The following is a 27,718-nucleotide window of genomic DNA, read 5'->3' as shown; positions in this document are numbered from 1 at the left end:
ACTAGGGAGATCAAGAAGACAAGATTAGAATAATTACAGCTCACCCAGAGGCATTAAGCAATCATTTTTCCACATTTCACATGTGAATGGACTATGAACAACCCTAATAACTGATAAATGGGAAGTGCCCTCTGCCTGCATTTCACAGTGGTTTGCAGAATATACATGTAGCTGTAGATGCAAATGACTACCTGTATGTATAAACATTATTATTTAATAACAGCACTTTCATGTGCTTCTGCTGGCCTGTCAAACATTGGAATTCAAAATTAATGTGGCACGCAGCAATTAATTTTTGTACATTTTGTAAGGGGACTGGTTGTACGCTTTGTGTTCCCACATTGATGACATATTTCCAGTGCCAGTTCACATGGGGCCCACAGCAAATTGAAAGTACATACAGAAAAAAATGCACTCTCCTATGTAGTACCACACAGTAAGTTGCTCTCTAAGCTGCTGCTTGGAAACGGGCAGAGAGCGAGCAGTTTTAATATTGGGAGCCGCAACTTCTCCAGTTAGGGTCTCACAATTTGATTTGAAAAATATTACTTCTACAATTCACTCTTTGATGTAGCTCTGTTCAGAGTATATCTGAATAGCAACAGAATCAAAATGAAGTTAGCCTTGAAACTGTGATTGAATAATTCAAAAAGCTTTCATTTCCTGTTATAGAACTAGCACAATTGGTCATGCTGTGTAGTTTATAAACAGTCACAAAATTTTAACACTGGATACCAGAAAACTTGATTTTACATTTTTTTATGAAAAAAAACTGCTCAGTCTCTTGAAGTTGAATATTTTTATTTTGGTATTGCTGACATTTATTGTTTCACAAACATCGGTACAATCTGTAGCTGGAACACATCCACAAGTCACAATCCTGTTGATATGAGCAGACTGATCCCAGCTAACTAGATACTGAAGAGAATCTAGGCAGAAAATCAAAATCCAAACTCACTATGAGTAAATGAGTCAATAGTGCAGTAGAAACCTGTATCAGAAATAAAATATGTCATTCTTTGACCTCATGCATGCTACAGGTCAAAAATAAAATAAAATGTTGTATAAGAATAGTCGTTAGAAGATTTCAGACAGAGTATGTGCTGCGTTTAGGTTGACAAGAAGTCAAGCAGGCCAGCAAGTATCTGAAGTATTCTGCAGTTGTGAAGAGAGGGAACTGATGGCTGCTTGTGCTGGTGTTATATACTGATATTGGTGAGAGAAGCAGACTGCTCCATACATAGCTGGCTGAAGGAATGGTGGTGACATTGTGGTTGGTGCAGGCCTGACTACTTGATGATACACATCTTCAGTTGTTATTGCAGCTCTCATTCAGTAGGGGCATCAATAGAATTGCCAGACGTTTGAAAACTCTCTTTATGAGTTGAATTTATTGTTTTCTCTTTGTCTCTGTTTCTTCTCTAAGAATCAATGATTTACTTAATGTTGATGGTTGTTGCAACTTCCCTTCACAAGAGATAGAAATTGTTTTGATGTTCAAGAAGAAGCCATTGCAAAACCAGAGAAACAAGATTTGCCCTGCAACTGTCGGTGCAGGGATCACACATGTTAATATAGATATCTGCTAGCATGTGAATGTAAGATGCATATGGACATAAACAAGCACAACATGCATGTGCGAGCGTGTGTGCACGCGTGACACACACACACATACACACACACACACACTTTTTGATCCACAATGAATATAGACAGGGCCGGTTCGGGAACATTCCCCCCGCTGCTCTGACCCCCCCATTCCCCCTCCCCGTATACTTTCACCTCTGTCAGAGTTCACTACTCATATGTGCTGTTTACAAATTTTGCACTTGCATGCTCCTAGTGCCCCTCTCCACATGGTGTCCCAAGCAGCTGCTAGTAATTGTGATTCGTCTTGTATAAAAATCTTACAGTTGTGGTACCTCCTCTCAGTTTTGCACCCCAAGCAGCAGCTTTTGTCACTTGGGTCTTATTAAACTGGCCCTGGATATAGGATATCTTGAATGTAATTTGTAGACACCATTAACACTGATATTCCAACTTATAAAAATTCTGCACTGGTTTTTAAATAAAAAAATGGTACAATGACATCAAATCAATTATAGAATTAAAGCAAAAGGTCCGTCCTCAGATCAGTGTGTAAAAATTTTAAATTTAAAAGATGTCAGGCTAAACTGAAAAAAAAAAAAAAAAAATAGATTTCTGATTTTATATAGCTAATGCTAATATCTCTGAAAACTGTATTTACATTTACTTTTTTTTTATTGCTGCAGGCATATAAAGTTGAAGTCAAGGAACCACCTCAGGGCATGACACCACCAACACAGAGTGTAGTGAAAAAGGCACCACATCAGCCCAGCCGACTCAGGAAATTTGTTGCTAAAAATAGTGCTGGGCTGCGAATCCGTGCTCATCCTTCTCTACAGAGTGAGCAAATTGGTGTGGTACACGTAAATGGAACTATTGCTTTTGTGGATGAGGTAATGGATTTGAAATTAGGGTGGCAAGCACCAAACTAGTATAAATTACTCTTGTCGTAACTCTTACTCCTTTAGTCTGGACTTCTTTAGTAAATTACTTCTGTAGTAATATACTCTTTTAGTAACTGTTGGAGAGCTCAATTTCTATTTACTTTTTTAGTTTAACTAAAGTAGTAACGCCATTTACTAAAGAAGTAAGTCATTTCTGCACACTGCTGGCACGTGCATTACGTTCCCTCTTGGAAAATATTGATTGTCGGCAGACATTATTGCATCACATTTTGCGTAATTTATGTTCATTGCTATAATTTTAGAAGCTAGAAAGGATTATTAAATTGAATTATTAAAATCGGAAAATCTACTTGCTAATTAATGATAAGATCTGTGTATTATGAAAAAGAAACATCCTATTCATGGATGAATTCATTGTTAACCCTGCCATCTGCAGCTACCAACATCCATTGTTGGTTGGCAACAGGTATTAATTTAAGCAACAATTTGAGATAGTAGCTAGTAAATCATGGAGGTAGCCAAGAAACATTCAAAAAACGTACCAGAAAAAATGAAAGCTACATATAATCAAGAACAATTTCAAACTGGCAGTGGAGTAGTTGAGACGAAGATCTATGATATAAGCCAAATGGTTGTTGATATGGTCCAACAAGTTTTTGGGGTGTAGCTGGAGTTAACGACAATGACACATCTGAAGATAATGTGATACTTTCAAGCAACTTCGATGATGGTAACTGCTCTGAAGGTAGCGATGAAACTGCTGAAGATGGAACTTTATCCTATAGTCGTGCACCTCGGCCTGCATTCTCTGGTGGGAGCTTATCAGAAGATGCGCCCAGAAAAAGAAGGTGAGAACATGTGGTGTAGTGAAGAACCGAGAACTGTTGAAAAAAAGCAGATGATCTCCAATCCTTAAAAATGCGTTTAATACGAGAGAAATACAATGCAAAAATGTTATTAATCAAAAGACAAAGAGAAGTCAGGGAATAAGAGCATAACCTTAAAATGGAAATTATGAATAAGTTCAAGAACATAAATGGAGCAAACTCCAGGTTCCAGCTCTTCAGCCAATGTGCTCGAGAAATTTGGGTTTTCTGAATGAATAAGAAAAAATAGATATATATAAAACATCTTTTATTTCTAGCTATTTTTTCAAATGAGTAATATGTTCTTGTTTCTTGTATGGCATAATATTTGTGTTTATCATTTTAGCATTGGTACTAATTTTTGTTAATACCACATTGTAATGTTTATCTTAATTTGCAATATTATAAAAGAAGTCTTTTTTATTTTTATTTTTTTTACAAATAATTGAAACATTGTATGACTGTGTGCACTTAATTAAGAAATAAAATGAGAATGTTAATGCCCTAGCAAAAAAATAAGAAAGAAATGAAAAAAGAACATAACTAATTACACATAAATAAAATGAGTCAGTTTTCACTGCAGTAGTAAAAAACTAAATAAATAAATAAATACATAAAATCTGATTGCTTATTTATTCATTTAAGAAGAAAAAGTCTTTACACTAACTTCTAATTTTCTAGCAAATTAGGTATAATTATAATTAAAGTAATTAAATATAATAGACCTTCTGACAGCCTGGTCTGCTGCATCTGCTTCAGGCTGAAATGCATATTGTTCAATGTCATTCACATCCATGGCATCAGGGTGAAACACATCTCTAATTTCTATTTCAGAGTTGTGTAGAACTGTAGCACTCACAGTAACATTCCCAAACTTGTTTGGTTTAATTCGCATTGTTTTAGTGAGAATTTGGAAATGTTTCTTCCAAACGCTCTCTCTATCACACATCTGGTAGCAATATGGGCTCAATTGTAGCGCCGCTTGGCTCCTGTGTGTGCTCGGAACACAGGCGTCATAAGGTGTTTGGAGAGAGCATATCCACTATCTCCAACAAGCAACCCATTATATTGTCCATTTTCAAATTCTGCAGCAACTCTACTATTGTCCCAAATGAATACACCATCCATGGAACCTGGCCAATGGCTTACCATGTTCTAAATCTTCATATTGGCATCACAGATGATTAGTGTATTGATGGAAAAGAAATTCTTGTGATTTCTGTATAGTTCTGCTTGTGCTCCAAAAGGACAAAGTATGAGTATATGTACACAATCAGTGGCCCCTATGACATTTGGGAATCCACCAGTTTGATAGAATTCCCTTTTGTTCTTTGATATATTTTCTTGGCTCTGTGGCACGGACACATACAGTGGCTTTAGGGCAATTAAACTGTTTGACACACTGTTAAAAGCTCTTCCAGCAGTAGTAGTACGATCCTGTTATGATTTGATAAGTACCTGTGTGAAAAACAGTTCACAAAGAAGTTGCAGCCTAGGAGACAAAGCACAGTTCCTGTCAGAATTATGCTGCAGTAACAGCTCCAGCATACCAAGCAGCAACTCAAAAGATTCCTTACAAAACCCAAACCACTCTTTAAAATCATTGTCGCTATACATCACAAATGGGTCTCTTCCATCTGTTACAACCCTCATTCTTAGGATGTTCACCTCTTCCTCCATCTCCATATTTTCTTCGTGGTCCAGGTAATCCATAGAATTTGACACAAAACACAGAACTCAAAGATCGCACCTTACTCTCTTACTTTACTCCTACTACTGTCTAGGAGTAAATTTTGCCCTTATTTCCTCCTTAAGTTACTAATGGAGTAGCGTACTCTTTCATGGTGCTCTCCTCCAGTAATGAAATTAATAAATTTACTTTGGAAGTAAATGAAAAATTTACTCCTGGAGTAATTTACTCTTTTAGTTCAGTATTGTCAACTGGAAATTGCTGATTTTCTTCTCTCTTAGTAACTTACTACTTTAGTTTCACTTACTCCTGGTTGGTGCTTGACATACTTAGAATTACTATTCAACGCTTTCATGAGGCCAATTATTATAGTCATATCAATAGCACTGTACACTGTGTCAATCTGCCGGCCAGAGTGGCCGAGCGGTTCTAGGTGCTACAGTCTGGAACCGTGCGACCGCTATGGTCACAGGTTCGAATCCTGCCTCTGGCATTGATGTGTGTGATGTCCTTAAGTTAGTTACGCTTAAGTAATACTAAGTTCTAGGGGACTAATGACCTCAGCAGTTAAGTCCCATAGTGCTCAGAGCCATTTGAACCATTTTTTGTGCCCTTCTAAATTTGTTTTTGTGTGTAGCAGCTGAAAATTTGTGATAGTGATAGTTATGAAGTGAAAATGCTGCTCAAGAGCAGGTATTGCATCATGAATACTGACTGTTAAAACAATAATGTACAAATGGAAAGTAAAATTTCAATATTCAATTTAAAGGATCAAAACAAGCAAGGTATGAGAAGAGATAAATAAGATTTAAGGGATATATAGTGCTATTTTGCCAACACACATCCCATGGCTCTGTCTTAGATAACCCTGTAGGCAAGATTCTCAAAAAATGAAGTAATTTAGACTCACGGCCAATCGAATTAGACACACCTACCTATTGTTGTTAGCATCCTCTTTCACCCTGCTGACAGTGGTAACAGCGAATGTTGTGGTCTCCATGAGAAACTGAAAGCATTGAGAAACTTATCATGATCCATGATGGCTTAACCATTGCACACGCCTCATGGATGTTGGGAATATCCATGTGTGAGGCACATACATTGCCCATAGGATGATAGTAGCAAACAAATGAGTGCACATGATTGAACAGGAGGGTCGTGTATTACTTGTTGGCAAGGGATAATGCTAGATGTCTTAACCTGTGTAAGTATCCCTTTTGTGCCTGAACAGTGCTCTGCTGCAAAGCAGGAATCATTGCCTCATAAGGTTTTCAATGCTTATAACCTGTCATCAGCATACTGGAACTCATCAGTTGGGGTGATTTACTTCCAAGTTTCAAAAGTCCAACACTTGTTTTCCTGTGACTTTGCTAATTTCTGTGCTCTGTAATGTGTGGTAAACAGAGGTACTGTATATGAGATGACTTCTGTACATCTGCCTTTAAACTAGCCTTCACCTCTCAATGATGTGAAGATTCACCAGGAACGATGTGATCTAGATTCCATGTTAAACTGTAGATCGCTTTTCCCAGTTAGGATTACTGGGCTGGGTTAGGGACATGCAAGTCACTGAAGTGAGAATGTGGTTCTGGATCGTATCTGCTGACTGGTTTTTGTTGTTCAGCACAGAATTTGCTGCTTTGTTCTCTGTTCTTTGCACAGTCTTCAATCAATGAGGGCAACCCCTGTCATCAGTACACTTTTGCTGATGGTAGTTAACTGTGGTTGTGACACCTTTCCCTGTCTCAAGATACTCATGATACATTCTTGGTATAGTGGTCTATTGAAAGCCCAGTGGCTGCACTGCATCATGTATGGAATATTCCATGCATTTGGCACTTGCAGTCTGGCCACATTCAATTCTATCTTGTCCATCCTATTTTTGACTATTATTTTGTGGCCATTAAAATACCTAACAACATTCCTGTCAGTCACAAAACCATTCCATATGCCATTGTAACAGGAGTGCTCTCTCTCTCTCTCTCTCTCTCTCTCTCTCTCTCTCTCTCTCTCTCTCTCTCTCACTCACACACACACACACACACACACACACACACACACACACACACGCGCGCGCGCGAGTCTAAGTACAGTGTTAAGTTGATCATGATGGTGAGGAATATGGACTAGGTTTCAGTATCGAATATCTACTTATAGAAGAAGACATATATTTTGTTTTGTGAAGGTTGTGTACATTAATAATAGTATGGGTTAAAAAGGCAACAGTAAGGGCCATAAGTTTGTAAAATGAGAGCATTAAAGGCGTAGTATTAGTTACGCAGTTGTGCAACACATGTCTTGGATGTATGTTACAAGGTGTACAACCTTGCTTCCACTGTTTTTTCCCCAACATTTGAGGTTTTAATGGAACAAATTGGTTACACATGTATCATTCAACGTATTTTCCATCGCTGGCCATTAATTTCTTCCATCTTTTGGTCAGTGTACGAATCCCGCATCGAAAAAATTGTTCATCTTTTGAAGCAATCCATGAATCGATCCAATTTGTGACTTCTTCATGAGATTGGAAGTGTTGGTCAGCCAGGCCATGCGCCATTGATCTAAACAGGTGATAGGCAGAGGGAGCAATGTTTAGAGAATACGTCGGGTGGGGTAGGACTTCCCATTTCAACGTTTCCAAGTATGTTTTGACCTTTTTTGAAATGTGGGGTCGAGCGTTGTCGTGCTGCAAAATCAATTTCTCATGCCTCTCGCTGTAGTGTGGTCATTTGTCTTTTAATGCTCTGCTCAAACGCATTAATTGTGTTCGATAATGAACATCTGTGATTGTTTCACTTGGTTTTAACACCTCATAGTACTTAACGCCGAGCTGGTCCCACCATATGCAGAGCATGCTCTTTGAGCTGTGAATATTTGGTTTGGTCGTCGACATAGAAGTGTGGCCGGAATATCCCCATGATTTTTTGCATTTAGGGTTATCGTAATGAACCCATTTTTTGCCCCCAGTCACAATGTGATGTGGAAATCCCTCCTGTTTTCACCTCTGAAGCAACTGTTCACAAACACACAAACGCCGTTCAATGTCTCTTAGTGTCAACTCACACGGGACCCAAGTGCCTTCTTTCTGAATCATGCCCATAGCCTTGAGACATTTTGAAATGGCTTACTGTGTCACTCCCACTAATCATGCCAATTCTTCTTGAGTTTGACGCGAGTCTTCAATCAGCAATGTCTCCAATTCTGCATCTTTGAAAACATTCTCTCTTCCGCTACTATGCCGGTCTATGATGTTAAAAATCACCGTTTTTGAAGCTTTGAAACCACTCACGACATATACTTTCACTAGTAGCGCCTTACCACATGTACTTGAGAGCATTTGATGAAACTCAGCCGCTAGTTTCTTCATATTGAAACAAAACAGTAACATCTCCTGCAAATGAGGAGAATTAGGCTCGTAAACTGACATTTTCAATCAATAACAATTTTATGATGCAGACACCAATTGACTAATGTTTGAATGAGGTTATGTTAACTCAGGTCCAAGCTAACTGCCTGACATCTGCGATCTGTTTCTTTTGACTGCTACTTACCATTGCCGCCACCTATCAGCAAACAGCAGAAGCAAAGTTATATACCTTGTAATAACATTATGAAAAGTATGGTACTCAGTAGAGGAGACATTGAGTCACAAAACTAAAAGACTGCTATATATTTAAGCTTTTGGACAAAAAAGAGCCATCTTCCAAAATGGAAAACGCACACACATTCAGACAAGCACAACTCATACATGCATGCCTATTGTCTCTGGCCACAACGGCCGGAGGCAGTGGTCTTGTGTGCATGAGTTGTGCTTGTGTGAATGTATGTCTGTATTTTCTGTTTCGTAAGAAGATGTTTGGACTGAATAGCAGTCTTTTAGCTGAGCGTACCTGCGACCCAGATTTTCCTCTATATGGTAGGTAGCAATCTGTCCTTTTCATAATGTTGTGTTCATTACATCCTGGACTTTCCATTATTATATGCATGAAACAAGGTGGCAGATAGTAGTCCAATGTGATTATATCATGTCCACATTAGTTTATTTAAGACATTAGCAGAATAAACAAATTGAATGGTCAGGTATATTTGTTTGGTAACTGTATAGAATTCGGAATCTGTGAATGCTGATTTTGTGCCTCAGGCAGATCTATATTTTCTCTATCATTCATAGTGTAGATACTGTATCAGCCTAATGAGTATATGAAAGCAGGTTTCATTACTTGGATAGAAAAAGACTGTCACATACTCTCAGGACTTGCCTGCTACCCTTAGCTCTGTAGCTGTGAGACTATCGTTGAGAAGAAATATGCTGTAAGACTCACTTCCTATCACTCAAGCACTGGATTTATGTTTGGAAAGAGAGATAATAAAATCTGTCATCAGCAAATTTACAGATTAAATTTCTATAATTTTTCTGAATTGCTTCCAGTAAATGGTGTGATGGTTCCTTGGAACAAACAGTAGCAGCCTATTTCCTTTATTATTCTTTTCTATCTGACCTAGTGCTCCACCTGTATTAAGGCCTTGCCATGCATAAGCTCCCTCTTTTATTGTGCACACTTATCCTCTTGACAGCAGAAGCAGAACTCTGTAGGTTGGTATCAAGAACTAAAATTTTAGCAATTTTATTCTGCTTTCTAGGCTCTTATTTAGGAGAGTTGTGTTTTGAATCACCTTTGTGCCAACCCATTTCCTTTTTTCCATATATCTACTAAATCATTTCTGACAGATGATGGGACATTTCCTTAAACAAGGCCAGATTCAGTTTCATTCTCTATCCTTCTCCAAGTCAGCTAGCACATCTTTTCCAATGACCTTGTGATGATGGGACTTTCAGGTTCAACCTCTGTTTTTGAGTCATCATTCTTCTTTTACATGTATGTGGATCCTAACAGACCTTGAGTTAGGCTGTACAAACTGGTTTACTTGTCAATAAACATTTAACCTTCTGCAGAAACTGTGCCTCACCTCTGCCTCAGTGCCCAGAGTCTCCACCTGTTGGTGCCCTCATTTTACACACTTTTTTCCTATCATGTATCATTTCACTCATTCACTTTCATTCCATTTATTTTTCTTCTTTTCAGTTAGCTATTCTTTATCATATGTAATTTAAAAAAGCCTCTTATTTACCTCTCTTTCTGTTTTATCTCTCACACCACTACACCATGGAAGAGACAGTACATCTTGGATTGTCTCTATGTTTACTGAACATGTCGGTGCTTTTATACTTTTTTGTGTATTATTATAACAGTAATAATTTTGTGTGGCTGAAGTTCTTGGTGCAGCTCTTAGAAGTGTATGCCACTTCAGCGACTTGCATGTCCCTAACCCAGCCCAGTAATCCTATCTGGGAAAAGGGATCTACAGTTTAACATGGAATCTACATCACATGTCATTCCTGGTGAATCTTCACCTTATTGAGAGGTGAAAGCTAGTTTAAAGGCTAGCACTAGACCATCATGCCCAACTGTGTATTATTAACAGCTGTGTTTAGTCTTGTTTATCAGTACTGCTCTGCCCTAGCAATGTTCAGTTCATCTATCGTTATTGTCATTAGAATTCTTCCTCTCTTTTGTAATTATTATGCTGTCTTAACTTAGCAGACTCAGTGATTATGGCTTCATGTGCTATCCATCTAAATTTTTGTACTTTTGCTTATTTCCTTTTATTCTATTAAAGAAAAAGCTTTGTAAGATCATGACCAATTGTCAACCCTCTTTGTTCACCCAAGATAATGATGAATGTCTAATGAGATATGTCAGAAGAGCATTAAACTTAAACAGTAATGAGTTAGGAAACACAAGGGAGTGCTGAAAAATAATGCCTCCAGATTTTTAATGTGAAAACTCTTACAGCTTTTTAAATAAAACAAGCTTTATGAACTTCCTGCTTCTTTCTTCTTTGTGTCTACATATTTATTTCTCAACACAGTCTCCTTGGCAAACATAGTCACCTTTGGCAACAAATACATTTCTCCCAGTGAGAGACAAGTTTGTGAGAGAGCCACTGTAGAATATTTGACTTTGTTGATGGAGCCACAATCTCACCTCTACTTGCTCCACTTCATCACCATCAAATTCTTTAAGTTTTGCGAACAGATGATCATTGAATGGGGTCATTTCAGGACTATGGAGGATGACCGATGACAGTGAACTCAACGTGCTAGATTGTTGCAGATGTCACAGCACTCGTGTGTGGTCTGGCGGTCTTGTGCTGGAGAGGGTGCTCTATATGTGGACGATTAGAAACTTGATTACATCATGCTGCTTCTTACACACTGACATAGTTGCGTTACACCCCCCTCCGTAAGTTACGTGCTACAATTCAGAGCTGCCTAGTGAAAGTGGGTTGCCATTGGCGTCAGCAAAATGGGAAAGTCGACCAAGTAATATGTACGACAGGTAATACCTGAACTGATATTGAGAACATAATGAAAAATTTGGAGGCATTACTTTTACGCCCTTGTGTTTTATTACGAAGACAACAGATTATTTACCAAAACCAGTCAAAATTTACTCTATTAATATCTTATATCATACATTATGTTCTGATAAATGGCCTGTATAACATCTGGATTGGTCTTTTGCTTTTTAGTGTTAGCATGATATTTTAATAATGTGCACTACAGTTGTAAAACATGAACATTCCAATATTTCAATTGAAGTTAAATTCTTGTACTCTTGTCAGAACATTACAGCAACATTGCTCGTGCAAACACCTACATGGTTGCTATAGAATACATCCTGAAAATGAAACATTCTCATCCTTTCATTCATTTATTGTGTTCATTTCTAAATATTCTTATCAGTTATTTAAGTAGATTCTTTCTACTGCATTAAAAGAAGGAAATGTGAATTATGATGCCGATGTAGACTTTAATGATGACAATGTAATTTTTCACATGGAAAACTAATTAAATTATGTTGCACCTTTTTATTTAGATCCATAATGATGATGGTGTATGGCTTCGGCTAAGTCAAGATACAGTCCAGCAGTACTGTAGCCATGGGCATGGTGAGGCATGGTGCCTTCAGTACAACCAGCACCTAGGGAAGACATTACTTCTCCCTGTTGAGGAGCCTAAATCCATTCTTGACCAAGTTTTTAAAGAAACAATAATGAGGAAGTTGCCAGATGCTGCACCAAAGGAAATGTAAATGTTTTTATTTTCCTAGTTTTTCTTTGTGTGGTATCTATTATAAACTTTCCTAAAGTTTTATTTGTTCTTCTAGTATGTTTTAAATTTGCTACTATCTCAAGTTAAAATAACTCTCCAGTTTGCTATTATTTTACTGTGCCTGATTATTTTACATTTGTGTGCATCTTTGCAGTGAAAGAAGCACTCTATTTGGAACAGTTAGATATGTGTTGAGCTCTTGTTTATGACTTTGTCACTGTCTGTAGTTTTATGTGCAATATTCTTAACCCTGTGGCACATAGTGTCCACTACAGTGGACAGCTGTTAATGGTCGCTTCTTTGGCATTTTCAATCAGCCCTGAAGCTGCAAATGCACATAGTTCACTGCAGTCGGCACTTCCTACTGGTGTGGTCCTGCATGCATTTGCAGCCTCATGACTGATTGAAAATGCTATATAATTGACCATTATAAGTTGTCCACTGCAGTGAAATTCATGCACCACAGGGATAAGTTATACTGGGTGATGCAGACACTTTTCCTGACAATGTGTCGTAACCAATTTAATCCTTAGTCTTATCATTGTAAATACTCATAGATACACACTTTTGTATGAAAACCACAATTAGTGATTGATGTGATTATTAAATGTTTGAAAATGTCTCCAAATTCGTTGGTATTCATATTCAAGAATATCTCAAATGACCTTCTGTATCACATTTCTAAACGCAGACTGTCATAAAGTCTGTAACTACCAAAAATCATATGCAGCAGTATTAGGATTGAAACTGCTACATATTATGCTTGTGAACAATTTTTGTTGAAATCCTCCTCAGAGTATAACAAATTAAGAAAAAAAAGAAAATTATAAAACCAATGAAAAATGGAAGCAGCAAGCAACAACACAAACTTTTTTTTAAAGAGCTAAAATATCCACACTTTCGTAGCATTAAAAAAATACCTGGGGTGATATCCTACTTGCTGCAAAACTGGTTCTACTCAATCTCACAATACCTCACACATGAAAATGTGTTACTCAATTGTGCATTTGTGTGAGCAAATTGTAAATGAATAGCAAGCATTGAACCATCTGCTACTACAAAAGATTTTAGGATATGTGTTGTAATTTGTTTTAAAAACATGAAGATTCATTTTATGTTGAACTTCTTCTTCGCAAAATGTGTATCAATACAGGAATTAATTTAAACTGACTAATAAGTAAAAAAATAACTTGATATTTAGTCCTTGTTTGTTTGTAACAGTAGCTGCATGACAGTCTTCAGAGATTCAGATTAATTACAGAATTTATAGAAATTTAATAGGTGGGGACTTTTTTATGTGCTGCAATTTGTTATTGTCTAGAGTAATATCAAATTGTTTTTTGTTATTGAAAAGTATTTCAGAGACTAAAAACCACGGTAGATGGAGAGAAACCTGTCATAACTAATATTATAGAGAAAAATCACCATTTCATTCTGCTTCAAAAGCAGTTCTGTCAAAGAAAATCTGTGACACACTTTTCAATTTTCAGAGCTGTCAAGTCATCATCTTGTGGCCCAGGAGAATACCAAGTGGTAAAATGCGGAGCATCAGGTCATAATGTTCGAGCACGGCCAAGCTTGAAAGCACCTCCAGTAGGCATGCTTGTTCTTGGGAACCAAGTCACCGTTATCAATCATGTAAGTTGGTGGAAAATGCAGGTTTTATATTTTTTTATCCTTTGTGACTCTTATCATTTATTAAAATATATGCGCATAGTATTGTGAGTTACAGTCATGAGTTTTGTGACACTACAGTCTCAACTTTCACCTGGTGTTTACTTTGGTACCTGCAAGCTGAATTATTGCTCTGCTATCTTCAGTGTAGTTTAAATGTGAACATTTTAGGTTAGGCTTTTCTGTGGCTGTTATTGACATCGAATGAAACAACAAGTTTACTGTTACCAGCCACTGTTTTTTATCTCCATGATACATTTCAAAGGTTTAAACTCCCTTCATCAAGTGGATTTATATTTGTTAGTATGACACATGTGTGTTGTGTTAGGATGTTTAGAGGAATTTATGGCACTGTCTAGTGGAGAAACAAAACTCTTTATCAGAACATGTTCTTTTGACAAAAAATTAAAGTTATATCTAACACTAAAAATAAAATAAGTAAAATAAAAAACCTCCAGTGGTCACAGTTTCCTTTCACTGTCAAAACCATCACATGTATAGGCTTATGTTGTATTTTGTAAACAGAGATAGCGTGTGAAAATTATTAAGTCCAAGGATCACATAACAAAAGAGAAACATTATCACAAAGTACAAAGAATATACGCCATAACAACATTGTTACAGAATAAATTTTAAAGGATTTTGGAGATCTGTGTTTTGAGGTGTTGAATACATGTGTTGGAATAAATATTTCAGGTGGTTTATAGATCCGATTCTGTCAAGTTTATATAGCTTAAATTTCATACTCGTTTACATAATCAGATGACATGTTGCAAACTTTAAGCACAGTAATTATGTTGGCTACAGTGGTAAAATTGTATGTAAGTAACACATTTGGATGGCATTTGGAGATAAGGATGAAAGGCTGCAGGCAGTGGGAGAGGAAGAGAAAGAGAGAGAGAGAGAGAGAGAGAGAGAGAGAGAGAGAGAGAGAGGAAGAAAGGAGTGATTGGATGAGAGCAAAAATTTCATTCTCCTCCTGCTAAAAATAAAACAATTAGAGATGACTGTGCAAAACTTTTTGAATGCCCTTTGTAAATATTGCCCACTAATGTTAAAAAATTTAAAAAAATAAAAAAACTTTGTTTACTGTCATGCTTTTTATGTAAACTCGTAAATATTGTCCATCAATGTGTGTCTTTTAAAATAATGATCATTTTTTGTCATCTATTTTTGTGTATTTTAAAACATCTTTTCAATTTAAGTAACTTTTGATTGAAGAGCAGTTTCATCCTCTGCCAGTCCATCCTTTCATGGGCAACTGAAATGAGAATACCGAAAAAAAGACAAATGCTGACTTGAATCATATAGGCTCACATCCATTTTAATCATTTTGATAATGTTGGTGACAGCTGTTTTAGTACATGAATAATTTTTGTTAATTCTCAGTCCAGATTGGTCATGGACGTAATGTGAAGCAGATATGCTTTTTGCCTGTAGGGTGTCTTACTTTTGTGCATATATTGATTGCAGCTTACCATTAGCTAATCTCCTAAGGTCGAAAATCACAGTTATGGAAATTGTAATAAATAAATCAGTCAGTTTTGAACATGATGTCATTTAAAAAATTCAACAAGATTGTAATCCCAAAACAAACACAATTGTGATATAAAACAAACACAATTGTGATATTTCTGAATTCTTTAATGGAGAAATCTCAGCTTAATTAGTAAAATGTCTTAGGGTCTTTGCCAGAGTTGACATTCAACTTCATATGGAAAGTCTTTATATTGTTTATGTGCTCGAAAGTTGTCATTGAGTAGTAGATATCTACACATAAAACAAAATATCTAGTGTCATGAACTTACACCAGGCAGAAGTATGATTTATATCTGTCTTGCCAAGCTGAAAGTTTTCTCTGGTTTCCTTTTTCTGTTCCAAGTGGGTGCCATCTTTGTGTTTCACATAGGCATCAACTAGCAAATTCCTTCAGCTCCCAGGGTAACTGATGGTAATATTCAAACAAAAGACTAAAAAGTGTATAGTTTTCAGAAACATAAGGTTCCCATTTCATGGCTAGAAAGCAAAAGAAGTGCTCTTCATTTAGAATCCTTGCTAAAAGAGACCCAAGAGGTGCTAGGAGGAAGGAAGCCAGTGAGAATGTAAATAGTATCTGTGAAATTGTGTAGTCAGAGACTATAGGTTAGAGAGTAATGCACGAGCAATAAATCAAAGATATTAGATGATGAAGGAAAATAGTAAAAGTAAATAAATCTGTAAGAGGAAGAAAAAAAATGGGCTAACTTGAATTTCAAAGATACTAAGTGAGAGGACAGAAAAGGAAAAATGGAGTTGGTAATAGTGTAGAGATAAGAGGTTGAACTGGCAGAAGATGCAATCATAGTAGGACAAGGAGGGATAGAGTTTGCCTAAAGGAGGAGGAGGATGACATCTGAGCTTAACAACAAGTATGTCTCCACACACATTCCCATGCAGTCCAACTCTGGGCCACTGCAACATACAAACGCCCACATATGTGCATATTGCATGATTTGACCAGCCGTCCAAGTTGAGACCCGCAGTGAGGCCCCTTTCTCACTCTGCCAGGACTTGATAACTCTGTCTCTCACGAATATGCTGTGTATCTGTTGTGACTCGCCGATTTTTCAAAGTTCCGCCGCGCAGTTACGCGCGTCCTCTACATGCGGTGCTGACTGCCAGCCATGCAGCAGCAGCGCCACCTAAGCGGCCAGCCAGCCAGCGGCTGCTAGACTCGGACTCAGTTATCATTTGACTGTTAAAGTGTACACAGGTCTTACTCTGTTTACTTGATCAGTGACTTTCATGTATGGCGTCTTCCTTGAAATATATTTGTTCAACTTGAAGTTGCAACAATTGGCGACAAGGTAGTGATATTTCTTTTCCATTGTTGACCCAAATGTTTCCATGGCTACTTTAGAGCAACTGTTGCAAGAGCTCATAGAACAGCAAACGCTTCTCACAAATGCGATTTGTGATTTCGTCGCGGCATCAAATGCTGGGCGTCTCTCGGCATTGTCTCTACCTCCTTTTCTTCCTTACGATGAGACGGCGGAAGACTGGTCTGATTACGAAAAATGTCTTCGACAGCACTTCTTGGCATTTCATGTCATGGACGAACAACACGTAAGTCTCTGTTCCTTTCATGGATTTCACCTCAAATGTATTGGTTGTTGTTGCAATTGACTCCTTTGAAAGATCCTGCATTTTTGTCCTTTGCTGAAATGTGCTCGCTTCTGTCCATCTATTTTCAAAAGCAAACGCATGTGGTAGCCTCTCGTGTTGCCTTTTATCGTTGTCAAAAACAACCGAATCAATCCTATCGCGCTTGGGCTGCTGAACTTCACAGCCTCAGTAGAAAGTGTCAATTTTTTACTGAAGTTCACAAAGAATCCTACGCTGATTCCATGATACGGGATGCTATTATCCGATCGGCGCCCGACAAAGAAGTTAGGCAACGTGCCCTTCAGTTGGCAAATCCGACTCTAGATGAAGTCCTATCCGTCGCTCAGTCTTTTGAAATTTCTCGCGCTGCTGGAGGGCAAATAGAGGCATGGGGCGACGTCGGGAAATACAACCTCTGTGCGATGTTGACGAAGCGTGTGGCTTGTCCCCGCCGGCCGATGTGGCCGCAGTACGCTCTCAAGTGCAGCCTCGGCCTAACAAACCTCTAAGAAACTGCAGCAAAACCCATGGCAACTTCCTTCATGTCCGCGGTGTTTTATGAAACATTCACAAGAAGATTGTCCACAACGTTGGGCCGTGTGTCACAAATGCAAAAAAAAAGGTCATGTGTCATCCGTTGGCAAATCCGACCGCATACATGATGTTCATGAACATGACGCTGATTCTGATTCTGTGTTGTCTGTCAATTGTACTTCTTCCCTTTCAGGGAAGTTATTCCTCACTGTCCAAATACTTGGTCGAGATGTTCGCATGCAGGTGGATACTGGTTCTGCTGCCACTATCATCAATCCTTAGACGTATCTTCAGTTGGGTTCTCCAATCCTGTCACCTGTCACTAGGCAATTACGAACTTACAATAAACAGAAGATTTCTCTCTTGGGACAGTTTGATGCTGAGGTATCTTCCAAATCTGTCATTTGCACTGTTCCCATATTTGTGGTCGACCATAGTAACGCGGAGAATCTTTTTGGTTTCGATGCCTTTCGCGTTTTTGGGTTCTCCATAGATTACTCTGTCAATATCGTCTCTGATGCTATTCCTTATGCTCAATTGGATTCCTTGTCGATGACATTTTCGTCCCTCTTTTCTCGTGGGTTAGACCGTTCAAATGACTTTGAAGCTCATATCACGCTCATATTCACTGCTCGGCCTAAGTTTTTTCGGGCTCGGCCCATTCCTGTGGCCCTTCGTGATCAGGTTAAATGGGAGCTGGATCATCTCACTGCTTCAGGGGTCTTACTTCCTGTCACTTCCAGTGAGTGGTCCTCTCCTGTCATTGTCATTGCTAAGCCAAATGGTGATATTCGTCTCTGTGGCGATTTCAAAGCCACTGTAAATGCTCAATGCCTTATCGACACTTACCCTATGCCTCGACCTGAAGAATTGTTCACTAAACTTGCTGGAGATCAGTATTTTTCTAAACTTGACCCGTCAGAAGCTTATCATCAACTTCCTCTTGACACTGCTTCCCGGCAGTTTCTGGTCCTTGATACACCTTTCGGCCTTTATCAATACCAACTATTGCCATTCGGGGTTGCCAGTGGCCCTGCTCTCTTTCAGCGATTCTTGGAACAATTATTGCTCACTGTCCCTGGGTGTATAAATTATCAGTATGACATTGTTGTCACTGGCTCCACCACTGACGAGCATCTTCAAAATCTCCGCACACTTTTTCATGTGTTACAGACTGCCGGTCTTAAGTGTAATCTTTGGAAATCAAAATTTTTTCAGGCATCTATCACATACTTGGGGTTTCAACTCTCTCGGGATGGTATTCGTTCGCTTCAGCAAACTGTCGCTGCGATCGATGCCCTTCCTCGTCCTACATCTGTTAAGTAACTGCAGGCCTTCTTGGGGAAAATAGCATACTATCACAAGTTTTTACCGTCTGCTGCTTCAGTGGCTCAGCCGTTGCATCGCCTGTTGCATAAAAACTTGCCTTTTCACTGGTCCACGTCATACGATGCGGCTTTCCAGAAATTGAAGACTATGCTGAAACAGGCCCCGTGCCTGGCTACTTATCGACCTGGCCAACATCTTGTTCTTGCCACAGACGCCTCGCTATACAGGGTCGGTGCAGTCCTTGCGCACCATTTTTCTGACGGTTCTGAACAACCCATTGCTTATGCCTCCAAAATGCTGACGGATGCCCAACAAAAGTATTCTCAAATTGAAAAAGAAGCTTTGGCCATTATTTATGCTCTTCATAAGTTTGGTGTTTTTCTCTAAGGATCCAAATTTCATCTTGTTACAGATCACAAATCACTTGTTTCCTTGTTTCATCCATCAACGTCACTTCCCGACTAGGCTGCACACTGCCTCCAGCGTTGGGCTCTTTACTTGTCTCGTTTCAATTATGAGATTCATTTCCAGCCAATGGCTCAACATGCGAATGCTGATGCACTGTCTCGCCTTCCCATGGGTCCTGATCTGGCAGTTGATAGGGACGAACTTTTGTGTTTCCACCTGGATGTCGCCGACCAGCGGGTTGTGGACGGGTTCCCCATCACCGGGGACCGACTGGCAGCTGCTACGGGTTCTGACCTTACCCTCTCCCGGGTTTTACGCTGTATTCAGAAGGGTTGACCAGATCGTCCGTCCGCTAAGACTTCTGATCCGTTGCGGAACTAATACGATCCGTTGCGGAACTAATACGTTTTGCAGTACCGCCTCACGGCTAGGGATGGTGTTATCCTTGTTTCCACCAAAAATGCTTCGCCGCGTGTTGTGGTACCTGCGTCTTTATGTGCTTCGGTCTTGTGCCTCCTTCACCAAGGGCACTGGGGTGTCTCTCGCACAAAATCTCTGGCGCACTGTCATGTGTACTGGCCCGGCATCGACTCTGAAATCGCACACATGGTTGCTGCCTGCGGCCCTTGTGCGTCACAGGCCACCGCCCCGAAGTCATCTTTGTCACCGTGGCCTTTGTCTGAGAAGCCCTGGGAGTGTATTCATGCTGACTTCGCGGGACCTTTTTTAGGTACTTATTGGCTTCTCGTTATTGACACCTACTCTAACTTTCCTTTCATTGTCCGTTGCACGTTGCCTACCACCGCGGCAACCACCAATGCTCTAGCTCGCATTTTCTCTTTGGAAGGTCTTCCCTCTACTCTTGTTACTGATAATGGTCTGCAATTTGCCTCTTCCAATTTTGCGGATTTTTGTGCCCATCACGGCGTCATGCATGTCACGGCCCCTCCATTCCATCCACAGTCAAACGGTGAGGCTGAACGACTGGTCCGCACATTTAAGGCTCAGATGAGGAAACTCCTGACTTCTTCTGCTGCTGATGATGCGCTTCGCCAATTTCTGGCTTCTTACCGTTTCACCCCCATGGACGACCACAGCCCGGCTGAGCTCTTACATGGCCGACAGCCCCGCACACTATTTCATCTTCTGCGGCCTTCCACCTCATGGCCGCGGGTGCCTTCGCTTGGCCAGTTCACCGCCGACGACCTTGTATGGGTACGGGGATATGGCAGGCGGCCAAAATGGAGTCCTAGCTGCATCTTACGTCACCATGGCCAACACCTGTATGAAATACAGACGGACACGGGTGTTGCAGTGCGTCATTTGGATCAGCTTCGGCCTCGTGTGCTGGCAATGCCTATTTCGGATGCCGCTACACCACCTTCGGCTCTACCTGACGCTCGGGATACTGGAAGCTCTCATTACTCACAACGCAGTCCTCTCACCATCATATCAGTGCCAGCACGAGAACTGACACCACCAGGAGACATACCCATGCAGGATCCAGATGACTATCATCTGTCGGAGCAACTCTACTCGCCTCCTTCTCCTACGGACGCAGACACATCGCCCATGTCTCCTGTTATAACAACTGGACTTGCTGCAACGGGCAGATTGGTGCACGGGGCCCCAGCAGATTTGACCCCCACGTCTCCTGTCATCTCGACCCGTTATCATCGGGGACACTTCCGTCCGTATGGGAAGCCTCCTCCTCAAGACTTTACGGCCAGTCAAACAACACCTATGGACGTTAGCAATCTACAGCCCACCTCCATCAAGACCTGTGGAAAAACTTCAAAGGGGGGAAAAGTGTTGTGACTCGTCGATCTTTCAAAGTGCCGCCGCGCAGTTACGCGCGTCCTCTACATGCAGCGCTGTGTGCCAGCCATGCAGCAGCAGCGCCACCTAAGCGGCCAGCCAGCCAGCAGCCGCTAGACTCGGACTCAGTTATGATTTGACTGTTGAAGTGTACACATGTCTTACTCTGTTTACTTGATCTGTGACTTTCATGTATTGCGTCTTCCTTGAATTATATTTGTTCAACTTGAAGTTACAACAGTATCCATGTCCTTGACTGTGATTGCTCAACATCAAACACGTTTACCATGCCTGGTAACAAATCTCACCGATGACGTGTACATGTACGAAGCTGACATCCTACCATGTCGTCTGGGTGTTTCACTTTGTATTACTGGGACTCGCAGGTGCTGTCCTGATGCATGTAATGAGCAGTACAAGCCGCGAATGACCTACTTGGTGCAGTGAACTTTGAAGCTCAGTATCCACTCATTAAGAGAGGCATGGTTTCCTCATAAGCTTTCTGTGCCTAGTAAATCATTTTAATGGCCCCTACATGATGATTCACCCAGGGCTGATCGAAACATGTTCAATGAATGACACGATTTTCACATTGGTGTCTGATGTCTTTTCAGCACTAATTATGATGTCTTCCTTGACTAAGTAACTGTGGTGGTAATCTAAACTATTTTTAATGGCCCCTACTATTATTATATGACCCTGTTAAAGGTTTTTTACCAAGAAGCCTATATCACATGTAAAATCACTGAGTCCAGCTTTCGGTGTAAAAACAACAGTGAATTGATACTCCTTACCTAGGGAGCCTCGTATCAGCTCTGACTTTCCCATACCGTGACTGCTGCGAGGAATCAGGATATTTTTTGTTGTCTTACTGATATATTTGTTCTGCAATTAATTGATGGCTTTATCAGGTTGTGACAGATTTGCAAATATTTTTGATTATTCTGCACATTTTTGTCAATATATTTTGCAGTACTGGAATGTTTGTTTGCTAGCTTTTTGTAGCTGAATATTACTTTTAGAGCAATTTGTTTCATCGCTATTACATGTTTTATTATTGCATACTTGTGTAGATCTGAATTTTGAATACTTATTTCAATACCTACGTGTTGACAGTTTTTAATATTTGAATTTTTACCGTACTTGCGAGGCAGCATTCTTTGCACTTCCAAGTCGTCACTGTCTTGATATTTTCTTTGACTGAGGGATCGATTTTTGTACAAGGAAATGTCACAGTGTGTTGCATTAAATTGTGCCTGTCCTGTCAGGTAAAGTAGCTTTACTATGAGTACAATGATAGACACTATCCAAATGAACTGTCAACAATTGAAGATGGTTACATTGCTTCCTTATATACATTTATTGATTTCACACTAACGAATGAGCACTGCAATTGAAGTTCTGTGATGTGTAAAAATATCTATGTTTGTAGTGCCACACACTTGAGCTGCACACTATTTCTTTTTGGTCAGATTTTGAGGAATAGGTCATTACGGTACAATTATTTTGTTGTTGTATAAATTTATTGTGATTTACCCATTTATTTTCAGGTTGTAAATGCTGAGGGGACGTGGGTGCAGCTGGACAAGGAAACTATGAGGAAATTCTGTTTCAATACAGATGGTGAGGCTTGGTCTCTGGCACTCAGCAGAACTGATGTAATTTATCTGAAAAAGGAAGGCCAAGTAGAAAGTGGTAAGTGAAACATTTTGGGCAAAGTTAAAAACTAGTGTGAAACATAATTTACCCATTGCTTTGCAAAAGTAATCTCACGAAGGACTCCATTCCAAAGAATATACCATTGGTAGATACTGGGTAACTGAAAATCTTCAGTTTCACGGACCACAAATATTTTAATATGATAAATTTCATTAATTGTATCCATCATGATTTTCTACTCTTATGTGTGGTTAAATGAAGATCAGATGACATAACAGGAATGTCACCTTTTTAAAAAATCAATGTTACCTTTTTAAAAAATTCAGTTTGGATTATTATTATGGAAATATGTGCATGGAAGGGGTAAAGGTAAGCTTTTGCCATAGATCTGAAGCATTGAGTAAATAGCAGGCAGATGAACAAGATTGAAATCAAGCTAAGCTTTCAGGCAATGTTCTTTCTGGAACCTAACGGGCTAACAAATGTGCACATTTGGCTACATTATCCCTGTGGTGCAGCCCCAGTGAGCAGATATTAGATGTAATGCAAAAGTATAAGATATTATGATGGTCACAGTGCATCCAGATATCCTGTTAATGAATATTAAAGAGTAAAAATTGGAATATTCCTTTCCTGTGCATTGCTATTGACCTAGTCCAGATAAAGTGCAATACACATGGTACTCTCACATGATGTAATTACTTCATAGTTAGCAAAGGAAAAACAAATATTAGTACATTTGTATCCTCCTCTTCATTTACTATGTACATTAAATCATTTTGAACTGCTGATTTGAGCCCCAATGCAGTCTGATTGTACAGTGCAAACCTCTGATCCAGTCCCTGGACTCAGTTATAGACCATTTGCTGTCTCCAGTTGATCAGTTAGTGAATTCATTCCCTTCCTTGAAACTCTGCAGGAACAATGCAGATTATTACTCAGTACTAATCAAGTTTATTCCTTTGACCAAAGCAGTTTCCAGTTACCACTAAGCTCTATGAGCTAACATGGTTGTTATCAAAAAGTGCCCCACAGCAAGGTTGAGACACAAACAAGTTTCCTCATTGGCTCCATTCACATTAACCACACATAAGAGAAATTGTAACTGCATCTTTATTTCCCCTGTACTCATTTATATCCGTACTTTGTAATTTCTGTGGATTACAACAGTCATTTTAAGAAAATAAAATCTACCAACAAAACTGTGATCATCAGTTTACACCCCATACGATTCCAAACCCAAACAACTTCACTCCATGGAGTCCCACAAACCTTACTCAGTGTATTATTTTCTGAACCAAGTAAATCTGTAATCAGGCCCAGAGATCCACTTGTTGCCACCATTTCATTCTCTGCCAGTGATGTCATTCAGGTGTGATATGGAGGGCCATGGGTCAGCAATCTGCTCTTCCTGCCAATATCAACTCTGCAGAGCCTGGAGTGTCTGCTTCTCATTCAGACAACTCCTTAACTGGCCTTATGAGGTTGAGTGCATTCTGTTCCAGATCTCTGACCAAGAAAAAATCCCTGGCAATGCTGGGACTGAACCTGGGTCTACTACATATACTCAGACATGCTGGTTTCATAGATACAGAAGCAGACTCAATTCTGGAACAGCTATTGGGAATTATGCAACATATATCCTTCCAGCCAGTGAACTGATTGACTTTTGCCTCAGTTCAAACTTTCTTATTGGCTTTGCACCATCCTCCTCTAATTGTACTTCCCTACTTAGTGCTGACTTTAGGTCTAACTGCAGTTATGTACATCATAACATGCAGGGAAGTTTTCACTGATGTCATGGCGAAACCCTTTGTTGCTTAAGCTAGCTCAGAAACTTGTAATGAAACCTTCACTAGAAACCTATTGAAAGCCAACCACATTTCAGATTAGGAAAATTCACCCTCTGCTTATATTTATCGATAAAGGAAATATTATTGCCTGTGATAAATTGAGTACATGTTGCTTACAGGGTGACAATTATTGAACTATGTGAAAAAATGCAAATTAGTTACAAATTAGGGCAAGCACACTGTTTATTCAACGTGTAAACATCACTGCAGATATTCAGATTAAGGTTATGACATGTTCAATATGCCTGCCAACATTGTCAATGATGTGGCGCAGACGAATAGCAAAATTCTGCACGACCAGTTGAAGTGTCAAAACATGGATGTTGTTGATGACCTCCTGAATGGCTGTTTTCAGCTCAGAAATGGTTTTGGGGCTATTGCTGTACAGCTTGTCTATAATATAACCCCACAAAATGGAGTTGCATGTGTTCAGGTCTGGAAAATATGGTGGCCAATCAAGACCCATGCCAGTGACCTCTGGGTATTCCAGAGCCAGAATGCAGTCCCCAAAGTGCTGCTCCAGGACATCAAGCACTCTCCTGCTTCAATGGGGTTGATCTCCATCTTGCATCAACCACATTTTGTCAAAATCAGGGTCCTTTGGATAATGAGAATGAAATAATCTTTCAAAACCTTCATGTACCATTTGATAGTCACTGTGCCATCAAGAAATATCACACAGATCATTCTGTGACTGAACATAGCACACCACAGTGACCTGTTGAGTGCGAAGGGGCTTCTTGATCGTGAAAGGTGGATTCTCAGTCCCCCAAATGTGCCAGTTTTCCTTATTGATGAACCCATCCAAATCAATGTGTGCTTCATTACTAAAAAAAGCCAAATCTGTGCATACTAATTCCCATCATGCCCTGTGGCCAACCATGCAGTTTGAACGCCCTAATGCAAACTGTTCAGAAGTTAATGACAATTTTATTTCATATAGTTCAATAATTGTCACCTTGTATGTGTTACTTTCCATTGATATTAGGCAAAGGTGGAGGAAAATTTTAAATTTTAGAATGGATGTCAAGCACTATCTAACTGCAGAAGAAATGGAAGATTCCATGCTGTTCTTGACAATCGATAGAAGGATCCAATTATGGCACAATGCCAGAAAGTTGCAGCTTGGCTTATCAAATTCTCTGGTTCAGCCCTTCCACTTGAACCAAAGGGCCATTGTAAGTTCTGGGGACAATGCTGCAAACCGTGAGCTATCACATTTTTATGAGATACATGGCAGCATAAAAATATTCTTGCTTTTGATGTGACACTGGAGCTGCATCATTTAGTTTCCAGAACATTAAACATCCTACAAAAATATTAAAAGATATGTACAGAACCGCAAGTTGTGGAACTTAAGGTCTTCACAGTTCACTGGCTCAGTTCCACAACTTAAGGTCTTCACAGTTCACTGGCTCAGTTCCACAACTTGCAGTTCTGTACATATCTTTTAATATTTTTGTAGGATGTTTAATGTTCTGGAAACTAAATGATGCAGCTCCATTGTCACATCAAAAGCAAGAATATTTTTATGCTGCCATGTATCTCATAAAACTGTGATAGCTCACGGTTTACAGCATTGTCCCCAGAACTGACAAATGGCACTTCGGTTCAAGTGGAAGGACTGAACCAGAGAATTTGATAAGCTAAGCTGCAACTTTCTGGCATTGTGCATTGGATCCTTCTATCGCCCACCAGACTCATCTCCTGATGTAATCGAAAACTTAAGAGAAAACCTCAGTTCACTTATACATATGTTCCCCAATCGTATTGTAATCATCGGTGGAGAGTTTAGTCCTACAACAATCAATTGGGAAAATTACAATTTTGTTAGTGGTGGGGTGACAAGATATCCTGTGAAACATTACTAAATGCCCTCTCTTAAAACTACCTAGAATAGATGCTTTAGAACCCCACTCATGGTGGAAATATATTGGATCTAGTGGCAGCAAGTAGACCTGATCTCTTTGAGGATGGCTGCATGGAAACTAGTATTAGTGGCTATGAGGTGGTTGTGGCAGCAATGATTACTGAATCACAAAGGACAACTGAAACAAGCAGAAAGATATATACGGTCAGTAAACTGTATAAAAAATCAGTAGTGTCATATCTCAGTGAGGAACTTCAAACTTTCAGCACAGGGCAGGAGCATGTAGAGGAACTATGTAAAAGAGTAGTTGACCAAGTGCTTGAACCATGTACCTAGTAGAACAGTTCATAATAGGAGAGACCCTCTGTGGTATACAGTCACTATAAAGAAATTTCTAAAGAAACAGAGATTACTGCATAACAGGTATAAAAGAAATCATATGGCTATAGATAGAGAGATGCTGAATGAAATGAATTTAGCTGTCGAGAGAATAATGCATAAACCCATCAGTGGCTACCATTTCAGAATATAGTCAAATGATCTTTCACAAAATCCAAAGTTTTGTGGCGGTATTCGTAGCGACAAACACTTGGCTGTAGAAATGGCTTACGAAGTCACCGCCACACTTTTAATAGCGGGCCGACCGGTCCGCTGGAACAGTAAACAGAAAGATGAAACCCCAAACACTCTGATTAAATAAAAGTCGGTACTTATCTTTATTACTGAAGATACAGAAACACAGTAGTGAACTCGGTGTCTACAGAAATCTGTCTAGTTCGAGTCGGAGCGGCTAGGTCAGCGTCAGCTGACGACAAACAACAACTCTGCTGCGATGAACACACAACTGACTAGCAAGTACACAATTCGGTGGCGAGTATACAACTGAGCGGCGAATACAGAACTGTCCTAGCGCTCGGGACTCCAGCGCTTAAGAAGCCAGAAGCCAGTGGTGGCGCGCGCAGACTTGCGGCGATTTGCTGTCTCGCTGGCGCTGCTTATGCGGACGGCGTCCGGACTTTGATGCTGCCAACCTTTTGGCAGCGGGCTCGGTTGGCATTACTGCCTAGGATATAACACAAAGAAATTCTGATTTACGTAAAGGCTGTTTGTGGCACCAGATATAATGTCTAGTCCCTAGCGAATGAGACAGGAACTGAAATTGAGGGTAGCAAAGCAATAGTTGAAATGCTTAACTCCATTTTCA

General features: G+C 39.7%; 1 protein-coding gene across 1 annotated transcript in view; it reads left to right on the top strand.

The window, feature by feature from the left end:
• The window catches only part of LOC124795862 (E3 ubiquitin-protein ligase highwire-like), a 327,500-nt gene that overhangs the window by 6,214 nt on the left and 293,568 nt on the right, over positions 1-27,718 (top strand). Inside the window, exons 4-7 of the mRNA XM_047259943.1 lie at positions 2,274-2,480; positions 11,990-12,201; positions 13,716-13,863; positions 22,683-22,827. Coding sequence (XP_047115899.1) covers positions 2,274-2,480; positions 11,990-12,201; positions 13,716-13,863; positions 22,683-22,827 — 712 coding nt within the window. The remainder of the gene's footprint in view (positions 1-2,273; positions 2,481-11,989; positions 12,202-13,715; positions 13,864-22,682; positions 22,828-27,718) is intronic.

This window comes from Schistocerca piceifrons, chromosome 4, assembly GCF_021461385.2.
Source record: "Schistocerca piceifrons isolate TAMUIC-IGC-003096 chromosome 4, iqSchPice1.1, whole genome shotgun sequence".
Lineage (NCBI taxonomy): Eukaryota > Metazoa > Arthropoda > Insecta > Orthoptera > Acrididae > Schistocerca > Schistocerca piceifrons.
This window is presented reverse-complemented; position numbering and strand designations above follow the sequence as displayed.